Here is a 21,803-nt window from a genome sequence, read left to right on the forward strand (position 1 = left end):
GTGGAGATAGACAAATAAGACAGTCTTTCCACAGAGAGAGAGAGAGAGAGAGAGAGAGAGAGAGAGAGAGAGAGAGAGAGAGAGAGAGAGAGAGAGAGGGAGAGAGAGAGAGAGAATCTCCAGAACTCATGTTTAAGAGAGGAAAACAGATTAACACAATTACTGTGTTATAAGTTAGTAAACAATATTTCCAAAGAAGGTGCTCTGGAGACCCGAGATTTGGCCTGGCGGTAGAGTGCTTGCCTAGCATGCATGAAGACCTGGGTTCAATTCCTTGGTACCACATACACAAAAAAAGAGCTGGAAGTGGTGCTGTGGCTCAAGTGGTAGAGCTCTAGCCTTGAGAAAACCCAAGGATAGTGTTTAGGCCCTGAGTTCAGGCCCCAGGACTGACAAAAAAAAGGTGTTCTGGAGATATAAATAAGGGAGCAAAAGATTGAGATGTTAGACATGACGATCACTGAGTAGGGCCTTGAGAGTTAAGTAAAATATTGTTAAATAATGAGGAAATGCCTTTTGTAGTGAAAGAATGATCTCAGGTAAGCATATAGGACATGATATTTCGTGGGAAAACAACAGAGCCTGAATTAACTAAAGGAAAAGGGATATCAGAGTAAAGAGATGGTGAAACTGAAGACAAGTACATTCTCTACCATACTGAAGAGTAGGTATATATAATGGTAAAATGTGGACCTTTCAGTTAAACTCCATGGATCCAAATCTCATCTCTGTCACTACTAGCTATGTAGCCTTGGGTAAGTCACTTAATCTCTGGGCCTAACATATCTGTTAAATGGGGAAAAGGATACCTGCTTCAAGGGATTGCTTTAAGGATTGAGATAGCTGGGATATATAAATTGATTATTATGACTACCATACAATAAGTGCTGTGTAATGGTTAATGTAGGGACTAAATTACAGGGAACTATACCATGTGTAGTACACACCAGTACCAACACGAAAAAGAAACTGTACATGGAAAACTATAATCTCTGCTTACAAATACTCTAATTGTTGGGCCAAGGAAAACTAGATAACTCTTATTCTCAGAGGAGTGAGAATTACTTGAGATGATGATATGTCTATCTTGGTAAGGTAGCGCTGAATTAGGGGAAGAGAGAGGAGGCCGAGGGAAAAAAAAAGGAGAATGATCAGAGAAACTTTATTCAGAAGAAAAACTCTCATTTGGATGTTCTTCCTGGAAAATGAGAAGGTAAAATAAGGCTGCCACTCACCAGAAAAAGTATTTTGTTTTAGTAAAGTAAACAAGAGTATAGTAAAGTCACCCATACAAACTTTGTTTACTGAAGCACTGTTCACCATAGCCAAGGTATCGAATCAGCCCAGATGCCCTTCAATGGATGAATGGATCAAGAAAATGTGATATACATACTCAATGGAATTTTACTCATCCATCAATGAGTGATATTGTAACATTTATAAAGAAATGGAAAGAATTGGAGAAAACTATGTTGAATGAAATAAGCCAGGCCCAGAAAAACAAAGGATCCATGTTTTCCTTTATATGTGCAAGTTAGATTTAGCTTACAAACTCATGGATGATATGTAAGTATATAGAACTGTATTTAACAGAACTCTGGTGAATTCAAGGGAGAACTCAAAAAATATAATTCCTTAGTCAAAGTTCAGCAAACATAAAGAACCAGGAAATGGGTAGAGCTGTGGCTCAAATGGTAGAGTGCTAACCTTGAGCAAAAAATCTCAAAGACAGTGCCCAGGCCCCAAGTTCAAGCCCCAGGACTAGCACGAATAAAAAGAAAGGAAAGTATCTATTAAGGACTTTAAGAAGCAGAGAGGAGGCAACATGGTTCAGAGATGGACATTTTACTGGGCTTAAAATATGTACAGGAGGCCAGGAGTTTGGCCTAGTGGTAGAGTGCTTGCCTAGCATGCATGAAGTCCCGGGTTCAATTTCTTGGTACCACATACACAGAAAAGGCCGGAATTGGTGCTGTGGCTCAAGTGATAGAGCTCTAGCCTTGAGAAAACTCAAGAACAGTGCTCAAGCCCTGAGTTCAAGCCCCAGGACTGGCAAAGATATATGTACAGGAGGCCTGTGAAGAGAGATTATGGCTGAAGATACAGCCCTCCCCTACTAATGAAGCATCCAGCCCCTTGAGTTTGAATGAGTTCAAGCAATCCATTCTCTATTCCTCAGCCTTCTAGAGCTCTACTCAAGTGGTCCTTGAACAGACTCTCAGAATCATTGTGCTTCTCTTTGTGACTGCTCTGTGTGCTGCTGCAATAAAACTGAACCTCATCTGCCTCCTCAGCCAGCCTAAGGGTTTCACCTAACACAACTCAGTTTGAATTGTAGTTTTACCATTTATCCGGCTATATGACTTGAAGTAAGGCACTGAAATTCTCAGAACCTCAATTTCTCTGATTTTGAAATGAGAATAAATGTGGTTACTATGCCAGGTGCCAGTGGCTCATGCCTGTAATCCTAGCTACTCAGGACATTGAAACCTGAAGGATTGCAATTCAAAGCCAGAAAGGGCAGATATACCTATGATATTATATATCCAAGTACCAGCAAAAAAACAGACTGGAAGTGTGGTTCAAGTGGTAGATTGCCTGCTGTGAGCAAGCAAGCCCAGCAAAAGTTCAAGGCCCTGAATTTAAAGTCTAGTGCCAATAAAACAAAACATGATTGTTGTATGATACAGCTAGAATGATAATTTAATTACATTAAGTATCTATAAAGTGTCTGGTATGCTAAGTCCTTGCCTTCCTTCCCTTTTATATTTAGGAAGCCCAGAGATTTGTTTCTCTAAATTTAGTCCCTTCCTGGATGCTCTGTACCATGGATTATCGGTAACAGAGGGATGGGAGAAATCAGTTTGGACTAGAAATGATGAGTAGAATATCTCTACTCTGACTTTACATTAGAGATATTTTTATAGAGCTAGTATTGCAAAACAGGAAAGGTAGTCAGATACCGAACAACAATACCAGGTATGAAATACCAGTAAAACGTATCACCTTTCTGAAAACAATACCTACACATTTGTATAACTAATGTAAAAATATAGCTGCACATTCATGTATTTGAAATTAGGAAATAACAAGGAAAATGGAAAAAAATGTGAGGACAGTAGAAATATTATTATTGTGTCTGTGGAGGGGCCTCTCTTCCTGACATTTGTAAATCTCCTTTCCCTCGTTTCAAATGAACAACAGCAGGACAGGGTGCTGGAGTAAAGGGAATTGCACAGTGGGAATAACATGCCCCCATCTCATCTGTCCTTCTGCCCAGCCTTCCATTAACCATCATGATCTACCAGAGGCCCGGAGAGCTTCCTATCTGTGGTGCTTCAATGCCCTTGCATCATTAATATCATCATCTCTACTCTTCTTCTAGGAGTGGATCTTATCGAGGGAGGTATGGAAGAAGTTGTGCATGTTTAGCTGTCAGTCCAAACCTTTTAGAGTCAGCAGGGGACAAAGGCAACAATCACTGTGTAATACTCTGGACTTTCTTGGCAGGTGAATACTGCTATGCATGAGGCAAAACTTATGGAAGAATGTGATGAGTTGGTAGAGATCATCCAACAAAGGAAGCAAATGATTGCTGTGAAAATCAAAGAGACAAAGGTAAAGTATGGCATTTCAATGAGGCCAAGGAAGAGCTAACTTTTCTCAAAAGGTACATTGTGATCCTGATGATTACAGTTTGAACTTGGGTCAGGAAATCAGAAGAAATATAGGGAGACAGGTAAAGAAGCAGAGTTTGGCCTAGTGTTATGAATCCAATAAATATGATGACTTAATGGAAAGATTATAAATTTTGACCTAGTGGTTACTTACATGGACATATGAATATGAAATATTCACTGATTTGTACATGTAGGATTTGGGTGTTTTGCTGTAGTATGTCATCGTTATAAAGAAAAAAAATGATGGTAGATATTAAATATGAGCTAGGGTTGTAGACGTTTCTAATCAGAAAGCTGAAGAATTATGGCCCAAAAGGTCAGGTACGAGCATCCATACAGATATAAGATTTTAGGCCTGCTGGTCAAGGTTACTGTTTATAAGTTCATGCTGTGGGTGCAGTGTGAAACTTTATGAGAACCTGGTTTGATGACCAGCACTTTATACCATGCTGGGCACTTCCAGCTAGCACAGAAATTGAAATTTCCAAGGAAATAGATTTGGAAACAGCATTATGAATAAAGATACTTACAAATATGCATACATGGAGGGGTTGCTAAAGATAAAGAAAAATTGATAAAGGTGTTGATAAGGAAAAATAAGATACTTTTTGTTAAATGTATGGACAGTAAGATGTAGTAAGCAACGGTGATTTCTAGCTGGTAGAATTTCTTTTTTTATATATTTTAAAATTTTCTATAGTGAGCAGGGATTGCTTTCATACAAAATTAATGTCATTAATACAAACATAACAGCATATATGACTATGCAATGTAAGTGAAGGAGCTATAAATTGGAGAAGGAAAAGTTGGCAGGAGAGACAGTGGATACAGCAAGAAGTTAAGAGGTTATTGCAGGGACCGCGTGACACTAAGAAGCCTGATTTTTAGGATCATTGTAGCAGAGCTCCTTCATGATGTTTTATTGTTTTTAATTAAGCACTGTATGGTTTATCTTTTCTTTTCCTTTACTAATTCCTTTAAGGTTATGAAACTGAGAAAGTTGGCACAGCAGGTGGCTAATTGTCGCCAGTGTCTTGAGAGGTCAACAGTCCTCATCAACCAAGCGGAACATATCCTTAAAGAAAATGACCAGGCACGGTTTCTACAGTCTGCAAAAAATATTGCTGAGAGGTGGGTTCCCTATATTCTTTTGGAAATGCCTGATCTTATAAAAAGGGCTAACTTTAAGCGAAAGAATTCTGTTCAAGTATATGTATCGAAGCTGCCACCTGAGGACTTTACCAGCTAGGTAACTATGGAGCTCTGGGGCTTTACTCTGTGGGTTTCTAGACCGTTCTCTTCATCTTTTCAGCCTGCCAGTTCTTTTAGTGTTCAGCCCAACATGAGGCCTTTGTTCCTTGCTGTTTACGCAGGGCTTGTGCTCTCTAGATGGTGATGGTGTAGGGAAACACACAGTGACATTGATAAAGTGTACCTTTCCTAAGTCTGTGTGCAATTCTTATTGTTTTCATTTAGTTCATCTTTATGTAGATTCTTTTTTATGTTTTCCCCCCTTCCCTATCCAATTTCAAATAACCAAATACAAATAAATTCAATATATCAGATAACAAAGTGAGGTACTGTAACAATATGAGATACCCAAGGGACAGCAAAAGAGATGAGAGATAACATAGTACATTAAGGACAACAATCATTCGTTATATGGCTTTTGTTTCAATATCCTGGAGGTCCTTTCAATTAGGTTCATACTATATGGCCTTATGTATCAAGATTTTGCTCTATTGCAAATCTCTGCTACTAGAGCCCAAGGTTTCTACTGATTATGACGAATGAGGGAAACCATTGAGCCTAAGTTCCTTTGAGTCTGGCTTACTTCACTTAATATGATTTTTTCTAAGTCTTTTTATGTAGATTCTTTACAACAGCAATTCTTTTACTTTTATTTTCACTCATTACTTTGAAAATCTGATGAAAATCATAAAACATTTCTTAGGTAGCACATAGGTAATTTTGTATACAGCTTCAGAGGACTCCTGAATTCTTAGAAACCCATCCATAAACCATAGGCAAAGAATTCATGGTCTAAAAGTTCAGTAAAATTACGAAGGCCTCTGAGGACTGAACCAGATCATTAAGCCAGACTTGTCCTCCTTATAATGCCCTCTCATCCATTGAAGACTTGGGATCTAGGCTCAGATCTTTTTTTTATTGTTCTGATATCATTTTGGTTGACTTCAACAGCACCCATGTAGCTGACCCATATAATACTCTACCAAGCTAACCTCCTAGACCTCGTTTCATCCAGAGACTCTCAACTGTGTACCACTTCATCCACTCACTTCCATGACACATTCAGAGCCATATCATCACCCAGCATTGCAGTGAGATCCCAAAACAAGGCATCCTACTTTTGAAAAATCACCACGCTTGTAAATATTTGTATTCAAATGCATCTAACTTTAGCTTTATTGTGATCCTCATTCCTAAAATAATTGGTTGGTTGCTTCATAATGAGTTTAATATTGGTACTGTAAAACTTTCAAAACTAGAAATCCAGTTCTAATCTTTTTAAAAAAATTCATCTGAAAATGTACACATCTATATTGAATGTCCCTGTCCCTTGAGGATGGTGAGAGGATTACCTTAAGATCTCAATTTCCATGCAAAATCACAGGTGTTTACCACGGGATTTCTCATAAGTTTGCCTGAATTGGCCTCAAACTCATAATCCTCCTGCCTCTGCTTCCCAAGTAGCTGTGATTAAAAGGCTGTGCTAGGGGCTGGGAGTTTGGCCTAGTGGTAGAGTGCTTGTCAAGCATGCACGAAAACCCAGGTTTGATTCCTCAGTACAATTCAAATAGAAAAAAAGCTAGAAGTGGTGCTGTGGCTCATGTGGTATAGCTCTTGCCTTGAGGAAGCCCAAGGACAGTGCTCAGATCCTCAGTTCAAGCCTGGGACTGAAAAAAAAAAGGAAAAAGAAAAAAATAAAATAAGATAAAATTGTTATTATAAAGGTAATGTACAAAGAAGTTGCCATTCCTTTTTGGAAAATATCATCCCATCCTTCACTCTGTTCCAGTTTTTCCCTTCTGTCCCCACACACAAGTTGTATAGTTCATTTTCAACATAGTATCTACTGTGTCCCACTGCTGCATTTGTTCATCTTTAGTCCCTCCATTTCTGTGCCTCCTGACCCCCCCCCGCTTTCATCAAAGAAAGGTAAATGAACAAAGACAAAAAGGAAAAAAATGCCTCTTGTTTCTATTTCCTGGAATTCACTTTCATAAATATTATTTTATATGATCAGAGGCACAGAGGCATTGTGCCTTTGGGTTCCTCCCTTAAGAATAGCCTCCTTTGGTCTCCCTGTGTGTGAATGTCTAAGAATCCTGCATAATTTATCATGCCCTGGGATATTATAGATCTAGCTTCTACATATGAGAAAGAACATGTGTCATTTATCTCTCTGAGACTGGCTGATATCACCTGACTCCTAACTGTAATTAATCCCTCTGTACCATAACCTCTATAATAATAATAAAACAAATTGATATTTAAAAATTCCACTGTTCATGGGTACTACTATTTTTTAAATCCATTCATCTATTGTAGGACATTCGGGCTGTTTCCATAACTTGGTTATGTGAATAATGCAGCATTGAACATGGATATGGTAGTGTCTTTACAGTATCCTCGCTTATGATGTTCTGGGTAGATACCCAAAAGTGATATGACTGGGTTGTATGGAAGATCTATGTTTAGTTTTCTAAGGACTGCTAGACAGAGTAATTGTACTAGTTTACATTCCCAACAACAGAGCTGGTTCCTTTTCCCCACATCCCCACCAGCATTTGTTGTTGCTTGAATTCTAATATTGGCCAATCTTTACTGCGGTGAGATGGAACCTCAAAGTTGTTTTGATTTGCATTTCCTTAATGGCCAGGGATGATGAGCATTTCCTCATGTGTTTCTTTGCTTTTTGCTTATTTTTAACATTTTATTGGTTTTTTTTAATGGACACAAACTATATGCTTGTTTTCCAGAGAATATTTTTTTTATTTAAAAAGTTTTTTTTTCCTTCAAAACTCTATGTGCCTTCTGTTTTAGTTTCTATCCTTCGATTCCCTTATCTGGTAAGTTTTTGCTTACATTTTAAATTTTTAATCACTAAAAGGTGTTTGGGAAGCTCTCACTAAAGTTGGGACAGACTTAAAAATTTAGAATACTCTGTGTGTGTGTGTGTGTGTGTGTGTGTGTGTGTGTGTGTGTGTGTGTGTATGCCCGAGTATGCATGCATCATGCACGCATGGTCTAGTATTGGGGTTTATACTCAGTCCCAGACAGTGTCTTTTAGCTTTTTCTGCTCAAAGCTGGCACTTTACCACTTGAGCCACAGCTTACCTTCTAGCTTATTGGTGGATAATGAGATGAGAGTCTCACAGATTTTCCTACCTGGACTGGCTTTGAAGCACAGTTCTTCAGATCTCAGCCTCCTAAGTAGCTAGGATTACAAGCATGAGCTATTAGCGTTCAGTGAAACACAATTTTTTTCTCATTACTTGGTAAGAAGTGGAGAATAAGGCCTGTCTGCTAGTATTCTGGGAGCCAAGCATGGGGAGCGAGCTGATGGCTTTAAGACAGCTTTTAGTATAATGTTGAAACTTCCAAAAAAGTAAACCTCACATCTGTTGCCAGAAAGTGGAAACACAATTTTGAGTGGATCTGGGGGTCTAGTTATTTTTCATGCAAACTTTCAACTCTGTGCCATTAAATCAGCTTGATGCTGTTGGCTTTCTGGTCCAACTTTCTCTGTTCTGTTGTTGATTACCACACATTCATCCAAACATTTGTTGACAATCTCTTAATTGCTGGCATCTCCCTTTTTCCATTTTCTTTGTCTTTGTGGGGTTTATGACGTCTCATTCTTTGTCATTTCAGAGGGATTTCATAAAAGCAGAGCTAAAACATACAATTAAACCATTGTATTTAATTGTTACCACTCAATCTTTAACCCTCTGAAATATTTTTCCCACCTCTTTGAAAGTTCTTTTGAAAGTCACCAAATAAAGACCTTGTTGCTAAACAAAACAAATTCCTTTGTTTCATCTGTCCCTTTCATCTAACTTTATCCCTCTCTGTAGTATGTTTCCTGATTGACCATTTTTGTTTGTTTGCCAGGCCGAGGGCTTGATTTCAGGGCACTATCCCTGATTTAGTGCTCTACCACTTCATCCCCAGGTCCACACTGTCTTTTTGATAATTAATTGGATAAAAATCTCACAGACTTAGCTTCCCTGGGCCCCCCATTCTTCTGATCTCAGCCTCCTGAGTATCTATGATAGTAGGCATGAGCTACGGACACCTGACTCTAATGGACCATTTTCACTTGCAGTCTTTCTGCTCTTGTCTTCTGTGAACACTCAAGGTTTCCTTCTTATCCATCTGATTGCCTTTGCCTTTGTGATCAACTTTTCATTGATCTATTTCCTTTTTTTGCCAGTCCTGTGCTTGAGCTCAGGGCCTGAGCACTGTCCTTGGACTTTCTCAAGGCTAGAGCTCTTCCACTTGAGCCTCAGCACCACTTCCGGCTTTTTTCTGTGTATGTGGTACCGAGGAATGTAATCTAGGGCTTTGTTCATGCTAGGCAAGCACTCTACCATTAAGCAACACTACCAAGCCCCCCAAAATCTTCATTTCATAGATTCAAGGAGATGGATTAGATGACAATCTATGCAGTCTGACGAGAATTACATAACCAAACTAAATATCTTTCTCACTGGTATCACAGAATTGAGACTTCCTCCCTACCATTCATTTTCATTGTATTGTGTTAAGACATCATGATTTCAGATAAAATGAAATTTTATGTCCCATTCCCATAACAAATGGCATTTATCATATTATTCCTAGCAGAGACTGCAGCAAGATGCTAATTTTGTGTTTTTCATAAACACAAATATACAGACAGATGCAGGAGGACTGTGTACATATGTCTCACAATGTCACTTTTAATTCATTCTTAATCTTCACAGCCACATTAGCATTTGGGAGCACAGAATCTCTATCTTCTAATTATATATATATGTATGCATATACACACACATATAGATGTGTGTATGTGTAATCCTAATGTATATATGTGAATATATGTACATACATATTTCATAAACACAAGGCTGTTCTGTTTATTCTCTATTCTGTGTTACATTTGGAACATAATTTATCACAGAACTTTCCCCATATCCTTGTAAAGTCTAATTTCCAATGACCATATAATGTTTCATATTTTGATGTATGAAACTTAACTTGGTCTTTATTGCTAGACAATTAGACAATTAGGTTACATATGAGATGTCGAGTACCCTTGTAGTTGTATTTGCATACATCTATTATTTCCTGAGTAAGAATTTTATGAAATAGAACTGTGATGTCAAGGAATATTTAATTTTAAACTATTTTGATATTTAATGTTTAATTGCCTTCAAAATGTCTGTTGATTTCAGTCCTAATAAAATGTGTAGGTATCATTTAAGTAGGCATAGAAAGTTCTTATATTACATTATTTATAATCTAATTGCCATCTCAATTTGTATTCCTTTGATTTCTCATGTAATTGGATTTTAAAATATATTTGTTGGTTGTTTTCATGTTTTTGGACTCAGTTCTTTCTGTGTTGTCTACATTCTTATTACTACTTCACTTGCTTCTTATTGCTTCACTTTTGACCCTTTCCCTTTTCCTTTGCTAAAATGATCTAGTGGCTCCTATTTTTCTCAGGATAAGGGTCAAGGGTTTGTAGGATAGCTTATAAGGCCGTGCATGACTACAGCTATAAAATTAGAGAGGATACACATTTGTATATCCCTTATTTAGATAATTGCTATTCATTAAACAGATTATTCTTAAAATTAACGTCCTTTGTAGAGAATGAAGGGGTGATGTTTTCCAAAATGAAATGTACTCATTAACTGACTTATGAAACAAATATTTCCTCTGGGGAGTTTATCATTACTTTCCAAGTCTCTTGTTCATACTCTATCCTCTTTATATTGGTTAATTAATGTATGTTTTTCATGGTCTGGACCACTGCGAGGGCCAGGATCATTATAAGAATCTATTTTCCCTGTGTGCCTCCAGTGTCTAGCACAGAGGCTAGTACATTCATTTTTTTTGCCCCTCCCTTCCCCACCTCTTCCTTCCCCTCCACTCTTCTTTTGTCATCTTTCTTCTCTTCTTTCATCTTCCCCTCCCTCCCTCACTATTCCTTTGTTCCTTTGTTTTTCTGTGATTCTAGGGTTTGAACTCAGCACCTCACTTTTCTTAGGTAGGTGTTCCACAACTTGAGTCAAGCCCCCAGCTCCTTCTAGACACAAGTTATTTTTGAAATTGAGTCTCGCTTCCTGCCCATAAGCACATATGTATTGTGAACTTCCTGTTTTTGCTTTACACTATAGCTAGAGTGACAAGCATATGCCATTACAATCAATCAAAATGAAATCTTGCAGATTTTTCTGCACAGGTTGACTTTGAACTATGATCCTCTTGATTCCAGCCTTTCATATAGTCATAATGATAGGTATACATAATGCCCAGCTATTATTTGAGAAGGTAGTTTCATAAACTTTTGTGCCCAGATTGGCCTCCAATCATTTTCTGGTAGATCTCAACCTGGCAAGTAGGTAGAAATATGGGCATGAGTCATGGGCATCTAATTATGTTAGTGTTTCTTATGGGATGGATAGATGGATGGATACATCATAAAAGAATGAAGATTAAGGAGTCTAGGAACAAATTTCATAAGCCATATTTCTTCCTTAAATTTTACTCTAAAAAAGTTATTTGCTTACTCATCTAATCCCAGAAGACTGAGTGTTCAGTGTGAGACCTTAAGACAAGTTTTGCATTTGTTTCTACTGGCTTGTAGTTTATTCTTTTAACAGCCGCATTTTTTTGCCAGTCCTGGGCTTAAGTTCAGGGCCTGAGCACTGTCCTTGAACTTTCTCAAGGCTAGAGCTCTACCACTTGAGCCTCAGCACTACTTCTGTTTTTTTTCTATGTATGTGGTACCAAGGAATTAAACCCATGTCTTTGTACATGCTAGGCAATCAGTCTACCACTAGGCCAAACTCCCAGCCCAACAGCCTCATTTTTTTGAACAGCCAAAAGTTGCGCATCTACTATCTTGCAAGATTGGAATATCATGTAACCCTTTTATTAATTACGATAAAAAATATCAAAAAAAAGATTTGGCTTATTCAGTATTTCATCCCCTTGCAACCGCTTCATCAGGAAAAAGGTTCCTTTCTGATCCTTTTCCATTTCATGCCTCCTTTTGCCATTCTAGCTTACATGTTGTCGCCATATTAGTTTCCTTTCTTGTCATTTTCATATGCATGATCTAAATTGGCTCTGATTCAAAAGGCCTGATACAGGACTCAACGATGAATATTTTGATAAAAGCTCCCCAAGATAATTCCGATGTAACCATGTGTAACCATGATTAAGAATTGATTAAATATACTGGGCATCGGTGGCTCATGCTTATAATCCTAGCTACACAGGAGGCTGAGATCTAAGGATCACAGTTCAAAATCAGCCTGAGCAGGAAACTTTCTGAGACTATCTTGAATAAACTATTTTTTTTAAAAAAGCCAGAAATGGCAGTATGGCTCTAGTGGTAGTGTGCTTGCATTGAGCAAAAGAAGCTCAGGGACAGTGCACAGACCCAGGGTTCAAGCCATAGGACCCAGAAAAAAAGAATTGCTGAAATATAAAAAAGTATTTTTAATAAAAGACAGAAGAACAGTATAAATGGATATAGGTACATAATTAGAATTAAATGTTCATGAATTCAATTATATCTTGCTCTTTACTAGTTGTATGATCTTGGGAAACTTACTTAACTTTTTAATGTGTCAAATATCTTATTACAAAATGAAAATAACATCTGACAGAAAAAAATCTTAAATTCTTAAATTGCTCTTACCAAGCCTTCAGAGGTCTAGTTTTGAGGCTGCCTGCCAGATGGAAAATGATGCAGAGAGGAAAAAATTCTGTATTTACTTCTCAAAATTGAGACAGGATGTGAGAGTGTGTTTGAGGGGTGAACATATGTGAGCAAATATGGTATAACTCTTAGTTGGTTCCTGACAATTAAAATTGAAATGATTTTCATTGTAAAAGAACAGATATGATATTTTCCCCTTGGAAGTCACTTATGTTCCTATTGTTAAACCAGAAATCAAACACTGGATGAAGGTTGCAAGCTTATTTTGATGTACATTGATGTTCTTTTCTCTTTTTTTAGGGTCGCTATGGCAACTGCATCTTCTCAAGTTCTGATTCCAGACATCAATTTTAATGATGCCTTTGAAAACTTTGCTTTAGATTTTTCTAGAGAAAAGAAACTGTTGGAGGGGCTAGACTACTTAACAGGTTTGAAACTATTGCACTTTCCTGCTTGTTTAAAATAATCTGAAAAGAACAATATTTATTATGATGTTTTTATAAACTTAGACATGATAGATGTATCTTTAGGTAAAATGTGTTTTAGTTCACCTCCATTATAACAGAAAAGAAAGATGATTCATCAAATATTTAACTCTCCAAAAGTTTCATATGAGGTGTCAGAAATAATAGTAGTCAGCATAAGTTTTCAAGACAGACTGCTGGTAAGAAGCAGCTGCCAGAGAGGATAAGGGTACCCTCACCAATCACATCAGTTCCCTCTTATTTGAGCCAATCATGGTAGTGGACAACATTAAGGAGGAAGACATTAACCCAGTTTGCTGGTTTGTTGATTAGCAGAAAAGAAGAGAGGGACAAAAGAATTCAATCCTCTGTTGAACATAAGTGCTCCCTTGGGTGGCCTGGGTTGGAAATGATCATTATGGTGGTTGATCTTTTTTTTGTTGGTGGTGGTAGTGGGGCTTAAATTCCAGGCCTGGGCACTGTCACTGAGCTTTTGTGCTCAAGGCTCATACTCTACCACTTGGAGCTACAGCTCCACTTCTGTTTTTTGGGGTGGATAATTGGGGTCGCACAGACTTTCCTGCCTCGACTGGCTTTGTACTATGATCCTCAGATGTGAGCCACCTGTGCCAGTGCCTGGCCAAAGTTGATCTTCTAATGAACCAAAACACCTTTCAAAAGGATGCTGCCAACAAAAGCTTACCAGTAACAGTATTAAACTGAAAAAAATATCAAAGTGCTTAAAAAACAAGTAACAAGAGTGAATGAGAAGCCAGGCACAGTAGCTCACGCCTGTAATCTTAGCTACTTGGGATGCTGAGATCTGAGGATCAAGGTTCAAAGCAACTTGAGACTGTTATCTCCAATTAAGCACTAGAAAACGGGAAGTGGTGCTGAGGGTCCTGTGGTAGGGTGGTAGCCTTGAGCTGAAGACCTCACAGATAGTGCCTAGGCCCAGAGTCCAAGCCCCACCCATTAATGACAAAAAAAGATGTGTACATATACATATAGTAATTATCATTCCCATTTTACTGATATTAATTTGCACTTCATCTTTTGTCAAATATGTATAATAAAAGTTATTTTGAAATAGAAGGAAGTAGCTGGGTACTGGTGGCTCATGCCTGTAATCCTAGCTACTTAGGAGGTTGACATCTGAGGACTATGGTTTGAAGCCAGGAAACGCACAAAAGTCCATGAGACTCCTATATCCAAATAACCACCAGGAAACTAGAAGTAGAACTGTAACTCAAGGTGCTAGAGCATCAGCCTTGATCAAAAGAGCTCAGGGACAGTGCCCAGGCCCTGAGCTTCACAACTGACAAAACAAATTAAAAAAGAAATAGAAGGAAATACATTGAGGTCCGTGTTCAATAAAAAGAGCATGTGACTATTTTGCTGTAAAGTGTACATATGTGTTTATATGGGCCAAATATGCAATGGCAGAAGTAATCACAAAAGCTAAGGCAAATATATTTGCCTTAAATCTTCATTATTGAAACAAGTGGTTCTGTCTCAGATTACATGGGTCTTGCATTCTAAAATTTCTCCCCTAAGACTTCTCCAGGACTGGAAATATATCTTAGTAGAATGCTTGTGAATTATGTGTCATTTTCTGGGTTTAATCCCCAGAATTGAGAAAAACAAACAAATGACTCCTCCACTCCAAGAGATGTTGAGTTAGAAAGAGCTAGGATTGTAAAATTCCAAAGAGTGAGTGTTTCTTACCTGTCTCTTCCCCCTATTTTTTCTTACAGCCCCAAACCCACCATCTATCCGAGAGGAACTCTGTACAGCCTCCCATGACACCATTACAGTCCACTGGATCTCGGATGATGAGTTCAGCATCAGCTCCTATGAGCTTCAGTACACCATATTCACTGGCCAGGCTAACTTCATCAGTAAGTCATGGTGTAGTTGGGGCCTGTGGCCAGAGATAAGGAAATGTAAGGAAGCAGTAAGCTGCTCAAGATTGGCCGGGGCGCCACGAGGCAAGTGTTTGTAAGACATGTTAGGTTGTTTAGTATAGTCTTTCATAGACAGTGTAAGCTCCCCGGGGCATTGTGAAGCTCTTACTGCTGGGTGATATGCAACTTGTGCATTTCCCTGCTTGACAGCCATTGAGCTCATTCCCATTTGTTTGTCACTCCACTGTCCCAAAGGAGAGCACTGCTCAGTATTTGTTCCTAGATAGCCAAGCTGCCATCATTTCTTTCCCCATGTGTGTGAGCATCTCACTCCCTGACTCTTCTTTCACTTCATTACCATGATATAATATATTATATTTCAAGAATATTTCTTCCTTTACCATAACTATAGGTATCAGTAAATATGGTGACAAGCCTTCTGCCTCTGTCACTCTTTTCTTTACTCCTTCCCTCTTGCCACAAAGAATTACAGTAATTTTTTTAAAAAATGTGTTAGCATCAGACCTAGTGGTGCATACTTATAATCCCAGCACTTGGGAAGCTGAGCCAGGTGGATCACAAGTGTAAAGCTAGTCTGGGCTACATAGCAAGACCCTCTCTCAAAAAAACCCACACAATAACAAAAACACTAAATTTTAAAAAATACTGATAAACTGGGCCAGGAGTTTGGCCTAGTGGTAGAGTGCTTGCCCTGCATGCACTAAGACCCAGGTTTGATTCCTCGATAACCCATACATCGAAAAAAGCTGGAAGTGGTGCTGAGGCTCAAGTGGTAGAGCTCTAGCCTTGAGAAAGTCCAAGGACAGTGCTCAGGCCCTGAGCTCAAGCCCAGGACTGGCAAAAAATACTGATAAACCACAAATTGAAGATGTTTAAAAAAGCAGTTGTTTAACTCACATATGAAGAAGAATTTAACTCCCAGTGCATTGGAGGAGAATAAGGCTGAGTAGGAATGTAACTCATTGATCAGCACTTGAAAAGCCTTGGAGGTTCCCTTCAAAGCAGTGGGGATCTAATCAGAATTAAAGCTAAGTTAAATAGTCATGTGCAAGTGGCCTATGCCTGTAATCTTAGCAACTCAGGAGGCTGATATCTGAGGATCATGGTTCAAAGCCATCCTGGGTAGGAAAGTCCATGAGACTGTTATGTCCAATTAACCCACTGAAATCCTGAAAGTAGAGCTGTGACTCCAGTAGCAGAGCAATAGTCTTGAGCAAAAAAACTCAAGGACAATACCTATGCCCTAAGTTCATGCCTCAGGACACAAGCTGAGTTCAAGACTGAGAGTGATTCCTACATTATAGTTATATCTGCATTGGTGTAAATGAATTACGACTCTCTTTTACCTTTGCACTTTTCATTTATGTTTGGCTTCACAGGCTAACATGAAAAGAGTTGCCCAACTAAACTCTCCTTATACACTTTCTTTCCTTTTTGTAATAGTAAGGGCAGAATTCTGGTTTGTGTCAATAGTAGAGAGGGGAGAAAACATTGGAAAGTCAAGCATTAAAAAAAAAAAAACACTTGCCTCGTGCAGCTCCAACCTAAGCCAGTTGGCCTAGGTAGCAGTGTTCCTGAGTGTTTTGTTTTTGTTTTTGTTTTTTCAGACAATAAAGTCACAACCTCTACAGCCTCATTCACATACTTTCTGTGTAAGTTCTGGCAAGTCCTAGAGCCAGTCAGTATCTGTGCTTCCTCCTAATGGGAGGAAGGCAGTTTTGTCTCAACAGCCGAGAATAAATCCAAGAAGTGACAATGATCAAAAGGTTGTCACCTCCATTTTCAAGGCCATATAGTCATTTGTAAAGAACATCCCCAAGTGTGATTAATAGTGATAAAAATCTTAGTGTCTTAGAGTTGAACTGGACCATAGGCATCATTTAGTCTAATCTTCTCTTCTGCCAGACGTGCAATAAATGCAGTAAATGAGCCCTGTCTGCTTGAGCATTGCCAGTAAGAGGATGCTCATTCTTAATAAAGCAGCCCATTGGTGGTTATATACTACTAATAATTGCCAGTGATTCATTATAAGAGGATTCTTTTTCTTAGTAAATACTAACAATTCAAATATGGCTATGCTTCACCATTTACAAACACATTATCTCATTTAGTCCTCATGAATATTTACTGAGACTTATGAAATAGATATTGATTCTATAGTAGAAATGAAGACACTGAATTTCAAGTTTAGTGAGTTTCCCAGGGTCACAGAGCTACAAAATGATAGAGAAGAATAGAATCCCTAGCCCATCAGATTCAAGCTTAATTGCTCCAGCTACCAGTTAATCCTAGGTCTGGCTTTCTTTGTTGCATTAGCAGGTCTAATTCATCTTTCACATGACAGTACTCTAGATAATTTTAGGTAACTGCTCTGTCCCTTCTAAATTTTTTTCTTGCTAGACATCACACAGACACACACACGCGCGCACACACACACACACACACACACACACACACGCACACACAAATGCATGCATACACACATGCACACAGAAAGCAGAGACCCGAAGGAAAGTTTTAGATAATTGGAAACTTACTAGCCATAAATGTTTTTGAAGACTCAAGATACCAATTTGACAAGTGGTTCATGCCTATAATCCTAGCTTCATAGGAGGCTGAAATCTGAGGATCATGGTTCAAAGCCAGCCTGGGCACAAAGATCCATGAGACTCTTATCTCCAGTTAACCACCAGAAAACTGAAGTGGCACTGTAGTTCAATTGGTAGAGTACTAGCCTTGAGCTGAAGAGCTCAGGAAGAGTGCCCAGGCCTGAAGTTCAAGCCCTATGACTAATAACAACAAAAAATACCAATTTGTCCTTCATGTGTCATATCTGGAGGCATAGGATGTCTACTTGTGCTTCATTGTTGTGTCAGTGCTAATTCTGATCACCTTGTCAAAAATGTTGTCTGGTTTCTTCATAGTGTATTTTCTATTTTCCGTTTGCTACTAATAAACAGTATGTTTGGTAATCCTTTAAGGTCCTGAAAATATCCTGCTTCCTCATTAAACCTATCTCACCCCATCTCTACCTTTGTGTTAGCATTACTGATTATTCTCATCCTGCCAATCTTCAGTATAATGATTATAAAATGATTGCTTTTCTAGTTGAGTACTCCCTCTCACATTTACATGTTTACAGTCAACCTACTGTAAGAACCTGCTCCTTATTTTTTTGTTTATCCGTATGAATTCCCCAATTCCCTTTTATCAATGGTTTATAATTCTTTACTGCCTTTATTTTTATGTTTAATCCATCCAGATTTAGTCAGGGGGAGTCTTTCAAGGTAGCTCTCCTCATCATGAACACTCACTGCTTTCTAGCCTAACAAAATGTGCTAGGCTTGTTTTGTCCTTAATCTGTCTCAGCCTGGAGGTCTGCCATTTTTTTAAAGTGGGAGAATGATATTAAAGACTCAGAACTTTCCATTTTTATTTATTTTATTTTATTTTTAAATTTGAATTTTGAATATGTTGATTTTGTTTCAATTTTTTTAATTTAATTTTTTTGCCACTCCTGGGGCTTGTACTCAGGGCCTGGGCACTGTCAGTGGGCTTTCTCAAGGCTAGAGCTCTATTGTTGAGCCACAGACACACTTCTAGCTTTTTCAGTGTATGTGGTACGGAGGAATCGAACCCAGGGCTTCATGCATACTAGGCAAGCACTCTACCACTAGGCCACACTCCTGGCCTGGAATTTAATGTTTATGCTAGATAAATAGCTCTTGAGGTATACCCGAGTGGTTTTCTTTTTAATGTTTTTAATGTTCTAAGAGAAGGTCTCAGTGATTTTGCTTCAGCTGGTGTAGAACTCAAGATCCTCTCTCCTCTGCTTCATGAATGACCAGCATTACGTGTGTGTGCGTGTGCGTTTGTGCGTGTGTGTGTGCATGTGTGTGACATGCCTGTCTTATATAATTTTTAAGGATGTAGCAAGATTCCTAAAGGGAAAATTATGGAAAAGGTGTAGTAAGACAAGCATTCTTCCCTCTCATATATTTTTGTTGTCTTTGTTTTGTTTTTGAAGTGCTGTGAATTGAACCTAAGGTCTTGCACTTAGTAAAGCCAGTGCTCTACCATCAATCTGTAGCAGTCCTCTCCCAAATGCTTTTAATCCTTTTTGTCTACTCTAATCCCCTGTAGGTAACCAACCTCATTCTTTCCTAGGTTATCCTTTCTGTTGTAAATCTAAACAAATACAGTTTACTTTCTTTGCATTTCCTTTCTTCCAGAATTATTGCATATAATATATACTCTCATGCAATTAGCTTTTTTTCAATTAATATGTTCTGGAAATCATTCCATATCAGCTCATGGAAATTGCTCTCCTCTTTTCTCATATTGTATTGTTACTTCATTGTGAACTTCATTTGTCTTTATCTGTCTTTTTATTGCTTGAAGGATATTTTGAAAACCATATTTCCCTCTTTGTATTAAAATTCCATGTGCAATTTGTGAGATATACTGTATATAGATACATAGATAGGTAAGATCTCAAACACTGTTCCTAGCTTTTATCCTTACTTGTTGATAAAAATCACTGAGCATCTCCACTAATTCTTATTCTTTCTGTAACACTCCTTCCATTATACTACTTCTTCTAGTATTCATTTAAGTTTTTATTCCACCTTCTCCAACTTAATCATTAAACCTTTTGAAAAACGCTCATCACATTATTTCAATTTTCACCTTCACTTAGTCTTTTATTAAAGATGCATGGAAGTGACAAAATCCACTGCTCATTTTTCTTGCCTTTCCCTTTCCACCCCGTTGGTAGGACTGTTGTGTAAAAAAATAACAACAACGAAGCAGATAACAAAAGAAATTTGTCTAGATAATCCAGTCTAATATGTGCATCTCTCTTTTACTGAAAACTGCCCAAATACATGCTTTTGGTTATGTGTGTCTTCTGTTTTAAGTCAATGTTTGCAGTGGAAAGCTGAAGCCTAGATGTCTGATCCCTTTCCTACTTGAGAAGGAAAATTGTTCAAGTTGACAGTGTGTTACTGAATCATTTGACCCCAGAAGAGATTGGGAATCAGAGCTAAAAAGGAGTAAAAATGTGCAGTATTATATCACCTTGATTCTGTTGGGTTCCAGAAAATGTGGGAATTAAGGATAACAATGAGGTAGAGGAGTAGAGCCATAAGCCCTTATTACCTTATACAGAAACAAAGGAAGCTTTCCAATCACCTCATGAATTGTGGTGTCATAAAGAGAATACTGGCCTAGGATTAAAAGATAGAAGTGTTCTCTCAGCACCATCATCAACTCTGTGGACTTCTCTTCCCTCTAGTCTAGTTTTCCATTTGTAAGATGAGGGAAGTTTGATATGTAGGTACCTGTTCTGCTCTGAATTTCCATGTTTCTATGCTCTGCACAGGACTGTTCCACTCTTACAAGGCCAGATTCGGCTCTCAGAGGAGTGGACATTGGGGTAATGATGCAAAGACTCCATAAGGGTGACCATTCTATGATTTGATGTACTGACTATTTCTATATTATATGGCACAAAGAAGACATACTGTAACTTCTGCTTAGTACCATTCATTCAATTGCTAGAAGCAAGGAGCCATGCAAAATCTTAGCTCTGTGGGATAAAATAAATAATGGTTTCACAATCGCTGGTTCATTTCATTATATCTCTTCTAAGACTCAAAACAAAGCAAAATAAATTTGTTTTGGGGAGGGAAGCTTGTGACTGAATTTCAATGTGTTTTTCTTCAGTTTCTTTTTGTTAATGGATATCCTTGTCTTTGCCCACTTTACAGGCCTGTATAATTCAGTGGATAGTTGGATGATTGTGCCCAACATTAAACAGAACCATTACACAGTACATGGACTCCAGAGTGGGACACGCTACATCTTCATTGTTAAAGCCATAAACCAAGCAGGCAGCCGGAACAGTGAACCCACTCGACTAAAAACAAACAGTAGGTTGTGGTGATCCCAACAAGAAAATCCTACTTCAAGCTCCATACCAGGGAGGTCCTTATCCTGAGCTGGCACACCATCAGTGCCTGAGGGCAGTGGCACTGGGTAGAGGAGTGTTGCTGCTGTGCTTTGTATTTTACATGAGGTATTTGTTGGTGTCCATGGGTGGGTAGGGGTGTGGGTTGAGTGTACAAAACCAAAACCCAGAATAACATAGGAGGATTTTAATGATGAGGTTTTCTGTGATTTTTACAACCAGGTTTGGGAGACCATTGAGTGAGAACATTATTTGTGATAATCTAGCAATAGGGACTATATCTGTTTTTTTGTTTTTGTTTTGGGGTTTTATTTTGCCAGTCCTGGTCTTGAGCTCAGGGCCTGGGCACTGTTCTTGGGATTTCTCAAGGCTAGAGCTCTACCACTTGAGCCTCAGCACCACTTCTGTTTTTTTTCTATGTATGTGGTACCAAGGAATTGAATCCAGGCCTTTGTGCATGCTACGCAAGCACTCTACCACCAGCCCAAACTCCCGGCCCTCTGTCTGTTTTTGACTGTAAATTAACAGAAAGTGCCACTTACATAACTTCACTTCTGTCTCATGTAGTAGGAAGTTTGTAGGCAGGCAATGAGGACTAGTGAAGCAGCTCTGTGATGGCAGAGAAGACACAGGTTCCACCTCCCTTGTACATTGCTTGTTGACACATGGCCACAAGATAACCACTATAATCTCCACATATCACATTGCTTTTTTTGTGGGTCATGTGGCTTGAATTCAGCCTTAGCACTGTCGCTGAGCTTTTCAGCTCAAGGCCACCGCCCTATACTTGGG

General features: G+C 38.5%; 1 protein-coding gene across 2 annotated transcripts in view; it reads left to right on the top strand.

Moving 5' to 3' along the window:
• The window catches only part of Mid2 (midline 2), a 96,001-nt gene that overhangs the window by 69,053 nt on the left and 5,145 nt on the right, over nucleotides 1–21,803 (top strand). For both annotated transcript variants that reach the window (XM_090326920.1, XM_090326921.1), the window contains exons 4-8: nucleotides 3,511–3,618; nucleotides 4,663–4,811; nucleotides 12,949–13,076; nucleotides 14,870–15,013; nucleotides 20,812–20,973. In XM_090326920.1, coding sequence (XP_090183046.1) covers nucleotides 3,511–3,618; nucleotides 4,663–4,811; nucleotides 12,949–13,076; nucleotides 14,870–15,013; nucleotides 20,812–20,973 — 691 coding nt within the window. The remainder of the gene's footprint in view (nucleotides 1–3,510; nucleotides 3,619–4,662; nucleotides 4,812–12,948; nucleotides 13,077–14,869; nucleotides 15,014–20,811; nucleotides 20,974–21,803) is intronic.

The sequence above is a fragment of the Megascapheus bottae genome, chromosome X (genome assembly GCF_031878675.1).
Source record: "Megascapheus bottae isolate mThoBot1 chromosome X, mThoBot2.hap1, whole genome shotgun sequence".
Lineage (NCBI taxonomy): Eukaryota > Metazoa > Chordata > Mammalia > Rodentia > Geomyidae > Megascapheus > Megascapheus bottae.